Here is a 15,226-nt window from a genome sequence, read left to right as displayed (position 1 = left end):
CGTCATAACTCGGAACATTTTTAAAGGTGAATCTAATGATATAAACACATGCTATAAAATTATTATAACAATAGCTACTAGCTTCTCTTTGTAGCAGCAAAAGAAAAAAGAAAATAAAATTGCATAGCAGTATATATGAATTAGAATGCTCAAAACAAGACTTCGTGCCTTCCATGAGAGATAAAAAGCTACATTGTTAGTTTTACAGAAGATGGTTTCAAATCTCAATTTTTTGACTCAACAACTCCCGTATCAATTATTATATGATACATAATCTCTCATGGTATTAAGCGAGCACCACCTCAACGGAATAAAAGAAATCAGAAAAAATTAGTAGTAAATGAAAAAATAAAATACATGCCTCTGCTGCTCTGCAAACATAGAAGAAGAATAAGGCTTCAACTAGATGTTGTTGTTCCTCTTAGCTCGACTACAATGACACTGGTGTTATCTCTGCTTCCCTTTGCCAATGCTATCTCTGCCAAGAGGGCTGCAGCCTCCGCAGCACGGGTTTGATTCCCAACCCCGTGGCAAACTCTCCTAATCTGGCCGTTGAGGCATTTCCTTACAACCTGGCACGCAGCTTCACTTGATATTACATCCCACAAACCATCACTTGCTAGGATAAGAAATTCATCCTTGCTGGTTCGCTTGGTCACTGTGACTTCTGGTTTCGATATTACATACGGTCGAAGGTAGTGATCTCCTGCATCAAATTAATTACACAGTCAGAATAGATAGTAAATGGTGCAGTACTGTTATGATTTTATGAAATTTAAGTATAGCTAGAAGAAACCATGGTAAAAACAGATTATTTATCTTCTAGCACAAAAACCAGGCATACAGGTTGCTGAATAACGCATCTTTGGGAAATGGGAATTCATTTGAAACAATATTCAAATACAGTCAAGTCTTTCTAAATATGATGATTTCTGTTTGTCCTTTCTAGATCTGTTTCGCAAAACCACATGCAAAATCAGTTTTTACGTTTCATTAAGAATAAATAAATCATTGATTTAAGTTTTATATTCAAGTTGGACTGTTTAAGCATGTGAGGATTAGAGTGCTCCATGCAACTTAATATATCAGGATTCTTATATTTAGAGATCAACCTTATCCATAAGGTAATATTCTTTCCATTCAACAGTGGAGAGTTCCGCGTGCTTGACCATAACCACACACGAGAAGCAATTGTAAGGGTGTAGATTAAGCATGTGAAGATTGGGGCCAATTATCCAGAATATTTAAATTATTACCTTATGGTCCTATCTTCAAGACTTACCGACAAATTTTAAATTAAAAAGCACTTCTCAGATATGCACAAGTTCATACCAACAACTGAGCCAAACTCGTTATTGGAGGATCTAACAGCGTGTCATGTTGATTAATTAAATCATTAATATATCCTCACCCAACACCTTAAATTTTTTAGTTGAATTAATTATATACATAATTTCAGAACCTTGGTATTACGGATTCAATCTTCACTACCTACATTCTATTCATAAAAATAATTAAATATTGTGAAGCTCCTTAGCACAGGTAGATTAGGCTGATACATCATTCACTCTTTTAAGTCCAATAAATTTTTGTGTGATAGGACATGTTAAAATATATAAAACTATTAATGTAGCATCGTCTAATATAACTTAAACTTTTGGGTTAAATTGATTCTTTACGCAGTAGTTGTAAAATATCAAATGTTAAAGTGAGAGGTGCCCACAATAATAATACTCATGTTTTGTCAAAGTTCCTCTGCTACTCTAAAATGACAGAGGGTATCGAGATTATTCTGCTTTTTCAGGGCTGAGCAGAGAAAAACAGTCTGTTAATCGCCAAAACGGGAGCACATGCATATTACAAAGCAGCAATGTCATTTAAAAGGGCTTAATTAACAAATGCTGTGATCAATTAAGATTAGCAACCTGCATATTTCTGAAGATTTGAAAGTTCAAACTAACCTATAGAACGCGAAGTGGAAAGAACACCCAGAACGCGATGGCCATTCCAGTTTATGACCCTTCCACCAGCCTCTTCGATTCGCATCAACTCATCAGGCCTGTCGGGCTGTGCACATAGAGAAATGAACAATTACGCCATTATCTTACAATAAATTGCTTTGGGATGAAAAAAGAAAAAAAAGTGAGGCATATTAATTAATTATTATAGAAGCATTGATGCACCGCATTATACTAAAGATCTCAAATCTCAAAATAATAATCAACTATATTGACTCCAACATACGACAAAAAAGACATGATTTTCTTTACATTCGTGTATGGACATTACGCATTTACACTCGAGACTTTCACTCGTCAGCAACAGTTTTAGCTATGTAAAAAAGTTTAACATCAAATTGAAGAGTGCTGCCTCACAGATCACATATATAGATAGAAAATTTTAAAATAATGTCAAATTTGTTAATCTGTGCCAGCTTTTAACGTAGAAGTTGTAGCAGCTAATTTTAAAATAGAACAATATATAAGCAAACAAAAATTAGAAAAATACTGACAAATTATATATATATATATATATATATAGGATTTTATTAGTGTTATGTTATATGATTTAAGTGTTATTTCCAACACACACAAAGATGGAGAGAAAAAATATAATGATGAAAGATAAAGAAAAACATGGGAATCTCACTTGTTTAATGCGTGTGTAAAAAAATGATGTTATATCATATTATATGATAAACATAAAACCCATATATATAACTTACTTAATAGTAAAAAATTTCTTTCCCTTTAATGAATTAAGACTATGTAATATGAATAATATATAATTATAATTTATGTATTAACATTATAATTTTTTTTATCTCTCCTCAAATGTTATCGGGGACAAAAGAAAAAAATTAATTTTAATATTATAAATATGTAATATAATTATAATTTATGTATTAACATTATAATTCTTTTTATCTGTTGTCAGAGAAAAGAAAAATTAACTTTAATATTATAAATATGTAATACCAGAATTTAAAATAAAATAAAATAATAATTAAATATTAAGAATATACAACAAATATACCTTATGATCATTAGACAAGTTCACGGCCTCACCTCCTCTTCCCATCACCGCCCGACAATCACCGCAATTAGCCACGACCACCTCTTCCATCGTCACAACGGCCACAACCGCCGTGGAACCCACCGTCTTCGCCGCCGCATAATCCGCTACCTCTCTGTCCATTTTAACAAAACACCCTTCCATCACTCCCTCCCAGTCCCATTTCACCTCATTCCCACTCCTTACCCCGCACCTCTCCACCTCCTCCGCCACCATCCGGTGCAACCGCTCCCGGCACGCCTTCGCCACCTGAGCTCCGCCGTGACCGTCGTAAACCGCGAAGAAGTCACACTTCGCTCTATCCTTCGCCGCAAACCCTATCTCCACGCTCACCGCATCCTCCATCTCCTTCCTGCTCCCCATCATCGACACTGAACCGTACGATAACACCGCGTCGTTTCGGGCAGATGACCGATCCTCCTCCTCCGATGACGGCGAAGACATCGCCAACGACAGCGATATCTCCACGGACTCGTGAATCTCTCTTTTCTCATTCTCCCAATCGACGACCTTTGTCGCCTCCGGTGGATGAGTTCCGCCGGCGGAGCCATTTCCGACGTGGATCCTCGCCTGGCAAGTATACTTCATTCGACGGAATTCGAGCCTTCTCCGGCGAGCATTCTTGAGTCTCGTTATGGTCTCGACGGAATCAGAAGCTACTCGTCGCTGAGCTGCGGCCTGCGGCGAGTGGCGTTTTGAGTTCTTCATTGTCGTTTTTGCATGTAACGAACAAAAAAAAAAAACGAACCAAAATAATAAAAGAAATAAACGCAAAAGCCGGACGTAGAGCGGAACGAGGAAATATAAAGTGGGAGATTGCGAGATCTGAGAGGCGTGGAATCTGAGCCGTTGGTTTGAAAGGAAGGGTCATGCGGGTAACAGGTGGATTTTTATAGACCAGAGAGTTGGATTTTTGTGAAGGAGACGTGGACGGTTGAGATGAAAAGTTGGGTACGTGGAGGGTCGATGTCGTGGGAAATGATACGGTTGGGTAAAACATATGGTTTCGGTGGGGTCAAGTTAGTAAAGAAGAATAGAGAAAGAGAGAGATGTTGCTTTCCGTAAATTATGCTTTTGTTGAGTTGCGTGAGGTTGGAGTCCACGTGTTGAATGGAGGTGGCTTGCGTGTCACCTTTGGGCCCTAGAAACAAGATACCGTTGCCCCTTCTCAACTACTATACAGTACGCAAACACACACACACGACACATCACCTCTCTCTTTCTCTTTCTTTGTCAATGCTGATATTTCGTTGGGCCAGCCATGCTAGTTGTGCACCTCGTTTTCTCTCTGCTCTGTTTATTATTCTCTTGACCAATCATGTCAGCCAAGATATTGAATATTTTTTATATTATTATTAATTATTCGATATTTTAATTTTTTAATCTTATGCATTTGATTTTAATGGTCATTTATGTAATATTGTTTTTTGGGACAATTGTTTATATCATTATTTCAATACATAGCATGGATGGTGAATTTTTATTTATTTATTTGTTTATTTGATTTTTGATACATTCCATTTGGTGAATTACAGTTGGAGACTTGCAGGGCGAAGGTATACGAAAATATCTGATAGGGCCAGCTGCTATGTTATGTCGATGGGGCGCCGAGTTTCCGTCGAAAAGACATACGTAACTGGCAACTACTGACTCCCTTAAATTCTTTCATTTGACACGTGTGATTAAATTTCTTGTCGTCGGGTGACTAACAATTTTTTTTTTTTTTTTGGTTTATAATAAGGGGTTTACTTCCGTCCTATTACTCGGTTAATTTTGAGATTCTTGCAGATACAATTTTTACATGGAACCCGCTATTTTAAGAAGAAAAAAAAAACAAAAAGTGTGACCGGTTTTTCAAAGGGTCAGTAGGATGTAGTTTTATCTTTCATGCAACATAATTGTTGCATTTTCCTTATAAGAATCTTTCTAATCTCTCAAATTTCTCGATATAGTTAGAAGTGACAAAGTGGATAGCCCAATCCATCCCACTTCATAGGGGTGTTAATCAACCGATCCAACCGATTCAAATCGCGGTGACCGGACCGAAAAATCGAAAACCAAATAAACTTAAAAACGAAAAATCGAAAAAACCTGCAAATTTTAATTGGATTGGATCGGATTTTGGATTGATTGATGAAAACCGATCCAATCCAAACCGATCCAATATATTTTCCCTCTACCTACTTGAGTCTTTCTCCGATCATAGTCCAAAAATTTCTAAACTCAACCCCTATTAATCCATCAACTAAACCCAAGAAAAGCGTAGTCATATCTAATCAATCAAATTTTATTTGTGCAGAGCTTCACATCTCATTGTAAAAAAAAACTATATTATCATTTAATGATGCTTTTATATATAAAAGATATTATTTGCACAATAATCATGAAACAAAATTTTAGAATTTTTAAAAATTGAAAAACGATCCAATCCAAACCGAAAAAAATTGGATTGGATCGGATCGGATTTGGAAAAAAATTCAAACCGAATGGATGATTACGTGATCAAATCGAAGGGATTGGATCAGATGATTTTTGCTTCCAAAACTGATCCAATCCAAACCGCGAACACCCCTACCACTTCACTTCATTATCAACCTGCAAAAAATTGAGCCTGCCCCACTTTTGAAATTGGGCAGAAAAACTTTGTCCATCACGTCCCGTTTAACGGATTAGCCCACTAGTCCGAGTTTATTTTAAACTAACCCACCTCGGCTTATCTATGTCTATTATCAACCCATCAAAAAATGTGTCCATCCTGCCCGACTCTTGAGATATGTTGAAAAACTCAACCCGCCTTATCCTTATTTAACTCATGAATAAATTGACCCATCGAACAGAATCTATTTTACCAGCTCTAAATACACCTATGTGCCCTCTTGCTGGTAGCACGTATCATGCCCAATAGGAATTTAACGGTCATTGTTTTGTGTCTCGTAGCGAGTAGCTCTGAGTTAAGCTAGAATGGGTGATGTGATGGTCGTCCAACATGATAAGGGGCATGGAAATGGGGTAAAGTAAGGAGGTAGAGTCAGGGGATGATAGTTAGGGTTAGGGTCCATGAAACGGGACATTATTTTTTATTTATTTTGGAAACGGGACATTATTAAGCCGGCTTGGCTGACAATATCATATTATTAGTTAAAAATTTATATTAATTTCATTAATAAAGATAGTATCTAATTTGTTTAATTAATTAACAACATTAAATTTTATCTAATTATAAATAGTATGTTAAAAAGAGACCGTGGAAAAATATATGACTAATATATGTGTAGGATAATTTTTTTTCAAATATAATATAAAGAGGGATATGTTTTTATCTCGTTACAAGAGAAAATATATTCTTCTTGTAGATATATTAAAAGTTGTGCTAACTTTATTTTTTTTATTTTTTTTAAATGGTAGGTTCCTCATTTGTTGGAGACTTGTATCCCTAATATAAACGCTAGTGTTCATTAGTTGGGAATATTATTTAATCATGCTTTAAAAGCTAAAATGCACAACGTTTTTTGTATAAAAAGGAAGAGTAAAACAACAAGACACAAAGATAAAACTACAAATGAGTGGTGAATCTGATAGTTGGGTTGGGGGCACCTAGCAATGAGGAATCCCCACAGTTCAACTAGCAAAGACTTGGGGCCACCTCCTAAATTCTTTGGAAAAGCCGTCAACCAGCGTCCAGCTTGCGAATCCAAACGTACTTGATTAAGATAAGATTTTACCAAGTGAACCAGTTTTCTAACTTCACTTAGTTGAGATTATAATTATCAAAGGTCAACCCCTAAAGCCCAATTAAGCATAGCCTAAAATGAATCTGATAGCTGTACCCAAAAAAACAAAAAAAGAATGTAATAGGTTAAAATTGCTCATATCCAAATTGCTTCGGCCCGCCACTATTACAAATTGGATTTGGACTTTGTGTTGTGATGTTGAAAGCTTATAACGAGCCATATAAGCACAATGCGCAGTAAACGAATCAGCGCCTTTCAAAGGTTTTTGGGTCTCTTTTGAGTTTATATATCTAAAATTAGTTATTAGAATCATGTTTAGACTTATATAAAAGCTCATTTAATAAAGAAGACTTAGGCTTTAATTCAAAAGCTCGGCCTTAGAGCTTTTCAGGCTAGTTTAATATATTAAGTTTTATTTTTATTTTATTTTTTATAGTATTTGTAATAGCCCCTCTCTCTTCTCAATCCATTTCACTCTATTTTATTGGTTAAACAGATTTTTTGAATAATTTTATTCTATATTATGTTGTTTGAATATATATTGAATTTATAAATATTTATGGAATTACTAATGCTGTTAATTGTATATTTTGTTTATATAAACTTTTGTTGTCTTATTTTTTTAAACAGACTAAACCAAGCTTTTATTTTTTTGTAAATAAATCAGGCTACGAGCCGATAATTATATTAATAACAAGTAACAAGCTTGGTCAGACTGACACATTTAAACACATGTTTAATCTTTTAAGACCAAAGCTCGACTCGGCTGGACGCGTTAACACCCCTATGCACTACGGTAGGTATTACAAATATTACAATTTTTTTGTATTCAACTACGTACATCCTTAACTCTAGCAAGTTCATTCAAGAGCAACGACACTTGCAAACATTTTATTCTCACAAAGTTTTCACAAACTTAAATTAAGATGAAAAGTTATAATAAGACTAATATGTTATCTAATAATTTACACGAGAGTCTCTAAAGAATTTGTTGTGATAATTTGTGAGCCTATCATTTTCTTTATTTAATGGAATAAATGGGTCAAGCATGACGCATACCACTATAATTATGAACTATGACATCTTTGCTGAATCTCCTGCTCCTACGGAAAGTGTTAGAGAAGATATTCTAAAATGAATTTGCTTGCAAGGATTATTGAAATATACGCCAAGTTAAAAACTTTGTATGGAATAAATTTGAAGCATCTGATAATTGTTCATGTAAAACTTTTTTTTTTCATTTGCTTCTAGATTTAGTGCTGCTTTACAGTTATATATATATTCTACATTTTTCGTTAATGAAGTACTTAATAAAAAAAAGAACATGGATTAACATATATGCAAAGCATGCAAACAACAACTTTGGTACTAAATAGCTTAATGTCGATTCAGAACAAAGGTTAATGAATTAGTAGAATCCCCGTGTGGCAACCAAGGTAGATTTCTGAATTGTCCCATACCTTCTACTGGCATTCCTTTTGGAGTTTGAAATGGTTTTGGAGGCATTTCTAAGGACTCAACATCTCCTTCAAGCAACTCAACCACTTTGCTCATTGAAGGTCGATCACTAGGTTTCATTTGTATGCACCACAATGCAACAATTATCATCTTCTTCAATATTTTCTCATCCTCCTCGGTAGTACTATTCTCTATTTCTATTTCCTTCCCTTCACTGAATTGGTCATAAACCCAAGAAGGGAAATAAACTTGGCTTGGATTGTCAACAAATTCATTCACATTCTTTCTCCTACTTGCCATTTCCATTAACAACATTCCAAAGCTATAAACATCTGCTTTGTACGAAATGCCTCCAATGTTCTTATAGAACATCTCTGGTGCCATGTAACCCATGGTTCCTCTTGCAGCAGTTAGGGACACAATGCTGTAATCAGTTGGATACAACTTTGCAAGCCCAAAATCTGAAACCTTTGGAGAGAAGTTCACATCAAGAAGAATATTATGAGGCTTTATGTCAAAATGCAAAATCCTCATGTCACACCCACGATGAAGATATTCAATACCACGAGCCACACCAAGTGCAATCTCAAAAGTTTTCTCCCAACTCAAAGGGATCTTTCCTTCTCTAGAGAAAATATGCTTGTCAAGGGAACCATTAGGCATGAACTCATACACAAGAGCTCTTTTTGATTTCTCAACACAGAAGCCAAAAAGGTGCACAACGTTAACATGGTGGATTGTTCCAATGGTAGCAACTTCATTGATGAATTCTTGTCCATTAGTTTTGGACCTGCCACCTAGCATCTTGACTGCAACTAGACGTCCATTTCGAAGTTTTCCTTTGTAAACAGAGCCATAACCACCCTCACCAAGTTTATCCTTAAACCCTTTAGTCATCTTTTTGAGGTCTGAGTAGGAGTATCTTATTGGCATGAGATTGTTGTTGTTTTTAAGGAACTCTTCAACTGAGTCATACGCAGATAAATGCCTCCTTCGCCATCTATATCCCAGATACATAGTGAGAAGCACCCCAACTATGATTCTTGTGAGAAGAATTACTCCTGTTTTGAAAAAGTAAAAGTTGATGTTAAGAACATCCCTCAAAACAAAAAGTGTCAAGCATGAGTTGTTGCTCTTTTATTTTAATCAGGATTAGCAATGAATTTGAGCTGCACAATTTAACTATAATTATTAATTTTTTTATCATATAATTATAAGTTCTAAAATGTGAGTTTAGAGCAGTAGTTGGTAAGGTTGGTTAAGAAGATTTTTCTCACCCATATCTCAAGTTGGGATTTCATGAAGAGTTTTTTTTTTTTTTATATATATATATTTTAAAATAATTATAACCTCCAAGACCACATATACATAGTAGTTAATTATTTATGCAACATACCAACGATAACGACGAAGGAAACGAGCATGTAGCGACAACCTGTAAAAAAAGGAAATATATAAGTACAACAAACAAAGAAACATTTTTTATGCTATTAAAGGAAATAAAACATGGGGCAAGTTATATTTACAAACTTTTTGGTTTACAAACTCTTACAAACTACACTATGTAGGACCGGTCCTACATTAATCACACAGTGTATGACTGGTCCTATATTAGTGTAATTGCAAAAAAAGTTTGTAAACGGATCCTGTCCCATAAAACATATATACAAATATGTAACTGAGCCTTAATGAGATATCATGTTCATAAGTAGGAACACTTCTTTTATCTTCTGCATGTGATTCATCAACAAATCATTGATCTGACAACTGTCTTTTGAAATCAGATTTACTTGTTAAATCAGAGAAAGCAATGATTTCCTTGGATTCACAGCTTATCTTTCTATGATCTTTTATGCATGAGTATATTGGTTAGCTAAGGAGGGAAACGTCACCTTTAGCCAAGTCTTCGATTGCATGGATCCAAAGGAGTAAAATATTTCATCATACAATTAAAGGAAAAATAAATTTTCTCCATACAATTCTAAAAGTATTTTGTTACTATACATTGAAATTTTAGTAAATCAATCAGAAAGCTTTTGCTCGGTACTTAGTTTTACTGGATGGAACAAATGAAAGAAATTTTTTTAAATCAATACTAGAATATAATCATGAAAACAGTTTTGACTTAATCTATCTCATCACATGGCATGCATGACTGCAAAGAGAACAAGACATGCTGGTTTAACTAACTGTTATTTTGGCCTGGGAAGAAGGGGACATAGTATATATTACAGGTTTTGACATGGGAACTCCAAAAAGAATAAAAAAAAGATAGTAAAGTGAAGGAAAGAGATACTGACTACTTATCAAAGAAAATATATTATTGGTTTTACGCTTGTGGTAGCAGCTCCAAGAAAGCTCCACCCCATAAACCAGTTGCTGGTGGATATTCCCATATGAAAGGTCCTGGTCACCACTGTCAATATTTGAAGTCATAGCCATGACAATTATGCTGCATGAGTCCTTCAACTCTGATATCGTCAAGTCACCTAGTACAGCATAAGTGTACTTCGTGGAAGAAATTAAAGAAGAATTGGAAGAGTTGAACCCTTTGATACAAGATGCAGTATCCATGTAAATAGGAGAAATAACTTCGGCTGTACAGCTCATAAATGCTATGACATCTGGGTTACTGCCAGACAACAAGCTATAAGGTTGTCCAATATTGGTGAAGTTGTGATATGTTAAAGTATATTGAGGAATGGAAGAGCAATCGTCTTTTATGACACCAGAATCTGTGACCCTTATTGTGGACTTATTGTAGTTGATGGCCTGTACAATGTATTTTCCATTGTATAGATTTAGTATTGTTTGATTGTTCACACAGTGCAGTTGATATTCAGGTTCTCCACAGTTTTGAGGATCACTTTCTAGCCAAAAAGGGTGGCTGATATTTAGAATATTGCCACAAGATGAAGGGGCACGTACGTCATATGCTTCTGTTAGGCAAGGTAGGAATAGGAGGATCACAAGAAGTGGAAGATGAAGGAGAAACCTTCTCCAAGACATGAGGAGAGAGAGATAAATCTAAGATGAACTTTTTGATTCACTGGGGAGTCTGGTTAACTAATTAAGGAACAAGCTTTGATTAGTGGAAAGGCCTGAAGGCCTTGGGTAGAGCCTAGAAGCCAAGAACAAAGCATGACTCTGACTGGGAGTATATACAATTAGAATTTGGAAAATGGGAAGGAACTATGGCTTTTTGATCAGGTTGATCCAAATCTGTTAAATTTTTATCTGAATGAATCTTATATGCTGGTATCAAAGGTTTGGTAGTTTGAAAATGCCTTCTACTCTTTCTCTCTCTCTCCCTTCCCAAGAGTGAAAAGGCTAGTAGATTTTCTTTTCTTAACTTTGACATTTGCGTTGCAATCTTCGTTATGTTTCATGTTATACAAACCGAAAGTTGAGACAAAGAAGAGATTCCTGAGGGTGTTGTTGACCTTCACTGCCATAATGCCATTAATATGCGAATATGCTGCAGGCAAGGATTTATATAAAGTTTTATTCAAGAGACAATTGGATTGAGTAGTGGTTAATCTGTCCTAATAAAAGTTGAACTTAGTTTTTTATTGGTGTAAATGCCTCCTAATGTCCAAGTGTTCATAATTTATTCATCATATTCATACATAAGCAGGCACGCTTTGCCACTTAGATCTTGTTAGAATATATTAAATATGATTAGATATGATCAGATATGATTAGTCTGTAATTATGCTGATTAGTTTGTAATTATGCTGATTGTATTAGTCTGTTATTATGATGATTGTAATTAGGTCTGGGCCTTTCACTTAAAGCCTATTAGAGTCTCTATATATTGTAACTCTTTGAATTAGATCAATTCACACAGAATATTATTTCAAATGTTCCTCTCTTCTCTCTCACTCTCTCGGTATTTAACATGGTATCAGAGCCTCGTCGTCTCCCACTTTCTCTTGTGGAGTTTCTTAGCACAGGTAGGCTGGGCCTGTTGCATCATCCACTCCCACCCTTCGTACTTTTCGTAGTGATAATGCATGTGAGTACTTATCTCATCAATTTCAACAATTCTTTTCATCTCATGGCATTCTTCATCAAACATCTTGCCTTCATACACCTCAACAAAATGGTGTAGCCGAGCGCAAGAATCGCCATCTGGTTGAAACCACTCGTGCCTTGTTAATTGATGGCAATGTTCCATACACATTCTGGGGTGATGCTATACTTACTGCATGCTATCTCATTAATCGCATGTTATCATCTGTTCTCAATCATAAGGTACCTCACTCTATTTTATTTCTCCATCAAGCTTTATATCCTTTAACTCCACATGTGTTTGGTTCTACGTGTTTTGTTCATCATCTTGGTCCAGGTTTGGATAAATTAGCTCCCAAGTCTCATAAATATGTTTTTCTGGGTTATCCTCGGTCTCAGAAGGGTTACTGTTGCTACTCTCCCACTTTATGTCGATACTTTATCTCGGCGGATGTCTCCTTTTTTGAATCAGTTCCCTTTTTTGGATCCTCTACTACTCATGTGGATACTGATTCTGTACAGTCATCCCTCCCAGGTGACATTCTTTACCTTCCGTCTTTACCCGTCCATGTTTCTGACTCTCCTTCTATCACCTCTTCTGCTGATGAGATCGAGCATAGTTCGTCAGATGTCTCTGTGGACTCACATTCAACTGCATCTCCTCCCACGGCTTCGGTCCCACCTTCGGATAGTGACCTTCCCATTGCTCTTCGTAAGGGTACTCGTGATACTCGCCCTCCGGCCAAGTATGCAGTCAATATTAGTTACCATCGTCTTTCTCCATCATACTTTGCTTGCCTTTCCTCTTTGTCCTCTGTATCTGTTCCTAAGACTACAGGTGATGCACTTTCACATTCGGGATGGAGACAAGCTATGATTGATGAAATGAGTGCTCTTCATCATAATGGCACGTGGGATCTGGTGCCTCTTCCTTCTGGAAAATCTGTGGTTGGTTGCAGATGAATTTATGCTGTTAAGGTTGGACCTGATGGTCAAGTGGATCGTCTTAAAGCTCGCTTGGTGGCGAAGGGTTTCACTCAAGTCTTTGGCTTGGATTTTATTGATACTTTTTCTCCTGTGGCGAAAATGTCTACTGTTCGCCTTTTTATTGCCATGGCTGCTATTCGCCATTGGCCTCTCTACCAACTGGATATCAAGAATGCTTTTCTTCATGGTGATCTTGAGGAAGAAATTTATATGGAGCAACCTCCTGGATTTGTTGCTCAGGGGGAGTCAGGTCTTGTTTGTCGTCTCCGTAAGTCTCTCTATGGCCTTAAACAATCTCCACGAGCTTGGTTTGGTAAATTTAGCAGTGTTGTTCAACTTTTTGGCATGACTCGGAGTGCAGCTGATCATTCTCTCTTTTATCGTCATTCTGCTTCTGGATCTATTTATCTGGTGGTATATGTGGATGATATTGTCATCACAGGCAGTGATCGTCATGGGATCACTCGATTGAAACAACATTTATGTCATCATTTTCAGACTAAGGATCTTGGGAAACTTCGATACTTCTTGGGAATCGAGGTGGCCCAATCTAAAACTGGTGTTGTGATATCTCAGAGAAAATATGCTTTGGATATCCTTGAAGAAACTGCTCTGTTGAATTCAAAGTCTGTTGATACTCCTATGGATCCAAGTATCAAGCTTCTACCAAATCAGGGGGAGCCCTTTTCAGATCCTGAACAGTATAGAAGATTGGTTGGAAAATTGAACTACCTCACAGTCACTCGGCCTGATATTTCCTTTGCAGTGAGTGTTGTCAGTCAATTTCTCAATTCTCCATGTCAAGAACATTGGAATGCAGTCATTCGTATTCTTAAGTACATCAAGGCATCTCCAGGAAAATGCCTTGAATATGAAGATAAAGGTCATGATAAAGTTGTTGGGTACTGTGATGCTGATTGGGCTGGTTGTCCAGCTGATAGGAGATCTACTTCTGGGTATTGTGTCTTTGTTGGAGGCAACTTGATTTCCTGGAAAAGTAAGAAACAAAGCGTGGTTGCCAGATCAAGTGCTGAAGCAGAATACCGCTCCATGGCGACTACTACTTGCGAGCTCATCTGGCTTAAACAGCTTCTCAGAGAGCTTAAGATTGGAGACACTGGACATACAACTCTTATTTGTGATAATCAAGCAGCTCTGCACATTTTATCAAATCCAGTGTTTCATGAAAGAACCAAGCATATAGAAATAGATTGTCACTTTGTTCGAGAAAAGATTCTTGCTGGTGAAATTAAAACTAGTTTTGTACCCTCTAATGAGCAATTAGCAGATGTGTTTACAAAATCTTTGAAGGGTCCTCGAATAGAGTTTATATGTAACAAGCTTGGTGCTTATGACCTATACGCTCCAGCTTGAGGGAGAGTGTTAGAATATATTAGATATGATTAGTCTGTAATTATGCTGATTAGTCTGTAATTATGCTGATTGTATTAGTCTGTTATTATGATGATTGTAATTAGGTCTGGGCCTTTCACTTAAAGCCTATTAGAGTCTCTATATATTGTAACTCTCTGAATTAGATCAATTCACACAAAATATTATTTCAAATGTTCCTCTCTTCTGTCTCACTCTCTCGGTATTTAAGAGATCTCTTTTTCAATTTTGATTCTGTATTTTATAATTGTATCCGATCGTTTTGACTTAGCTTCTGATTAAGTTTTTGTTTTTGCATTACTAAATTGTATGCATTTGAAATTCAACGGTTGTAATTTTGTTTCCGTGAAAGAGATTTAACAGCTAAATTAATACATTAGCTATGTTTACCAAAAAAAAAAATACATTAGCTATCATTCAAGTTAGGATTCTCGTTATTCATTGGATGGTACTACGTTGACATCTTGAATGTTTTTATCTTTTACATGATTTTCCTATAAACTAAATTAATTGATATATCAGTATTTAGGGATGTAAGTCAGTCGGATCAGAGTTTATTCTAAATAGGT

The 15,226-nt window shown here is 36.1% G+C and overlaps 3 protein-coding genes across 3 annotated transcripts; all 3 read right to left on the bottom strand.

Moving 5' to 3' along the window:
* Positions 1-212: 212 nt before the first annotated feature.
* On the bottom strand, positions 213-3,916 carry LOC133304155 (protein phosphatase 2C 51-like). The gene is made up of 3 exons (XM_061504131.1): positions 3,037-3,916; positions 1,962-2,067; positions 213-706 (listed from the first exon to the last, which is right to left on the bottom strand). The coding sequence occupies exons 1-3, from the start codon at positions 3,781-3,783 to the stop codon at positions 399-401; spliced, it is 1,161 nt and encodes a 386-aa protein (XP_061360115.1). The 5' UTR covers positions 3,784-3,916; the 3' UTR covers positions 213-398.
* A 4,267-nt stretch (positions 3,917-8,183) lies between these two features.
* On the bottom strand, positions 8,184-9,305 carry LOC133304148 (rust resistance kinase Lr10-like). The gene has a single exon (XM_061504117.1). The coding sequence runs from the start codon at positions 9,279-9,281 to the stop codon at positions 8,184-8,186; it is 1,098 nt and encodes a 365-aa protein (XP_061360101.1). The 5' UTR covers positions 9,282-9,305.
* Positions 9,306-9,319: 14 nt separating this feature from the next.
* LOC133304147 (uncharacterized) lies at positions 9,320-11,273 on the bottom strand. Its single transcript, XM_061504116.1, has 3 exons — positions 10,638-11,273; positions 9,661-9,699; positions 9,320-9,325 (listed from the first exon to the last, which is right to left on the bottom strand). The coding sequence occupies exons 1-3, from the start codon at positions 11,271-11,273 to the stop codon at positions 9,320-9,322; spliced, it is 681 nt and encodes a 226-aa protein (XP_061360100.1).
* Positions 11,274-15,226: the final 3,953 nt, after the last annotated feature.

Source organism: Gastrolobium bilobum, unplaced genomic scaffold (assembly GCF_033153095.1).
Source record: "Gastrolobium bilobum isolate Gb01-03AN ecotype WA unplaced genomic scaffold, APGP_CSIRO_Gbil_v1 utg3900, whole genome shotgun sequence".
Taxonomy (NCBI): domain Eukaryota; kingdom Viridiplantae; phylum Streptophyta; class Magnoliopsida; order Fabales; family Fabaceae; genus Gastrolobium; species Gastrolobium bilobum.
The sequence above is the reverse complement of the archived record's forward strand: the minus strand, read 5'-3'. Positions and strand labels throughout refer to the sequence as shown.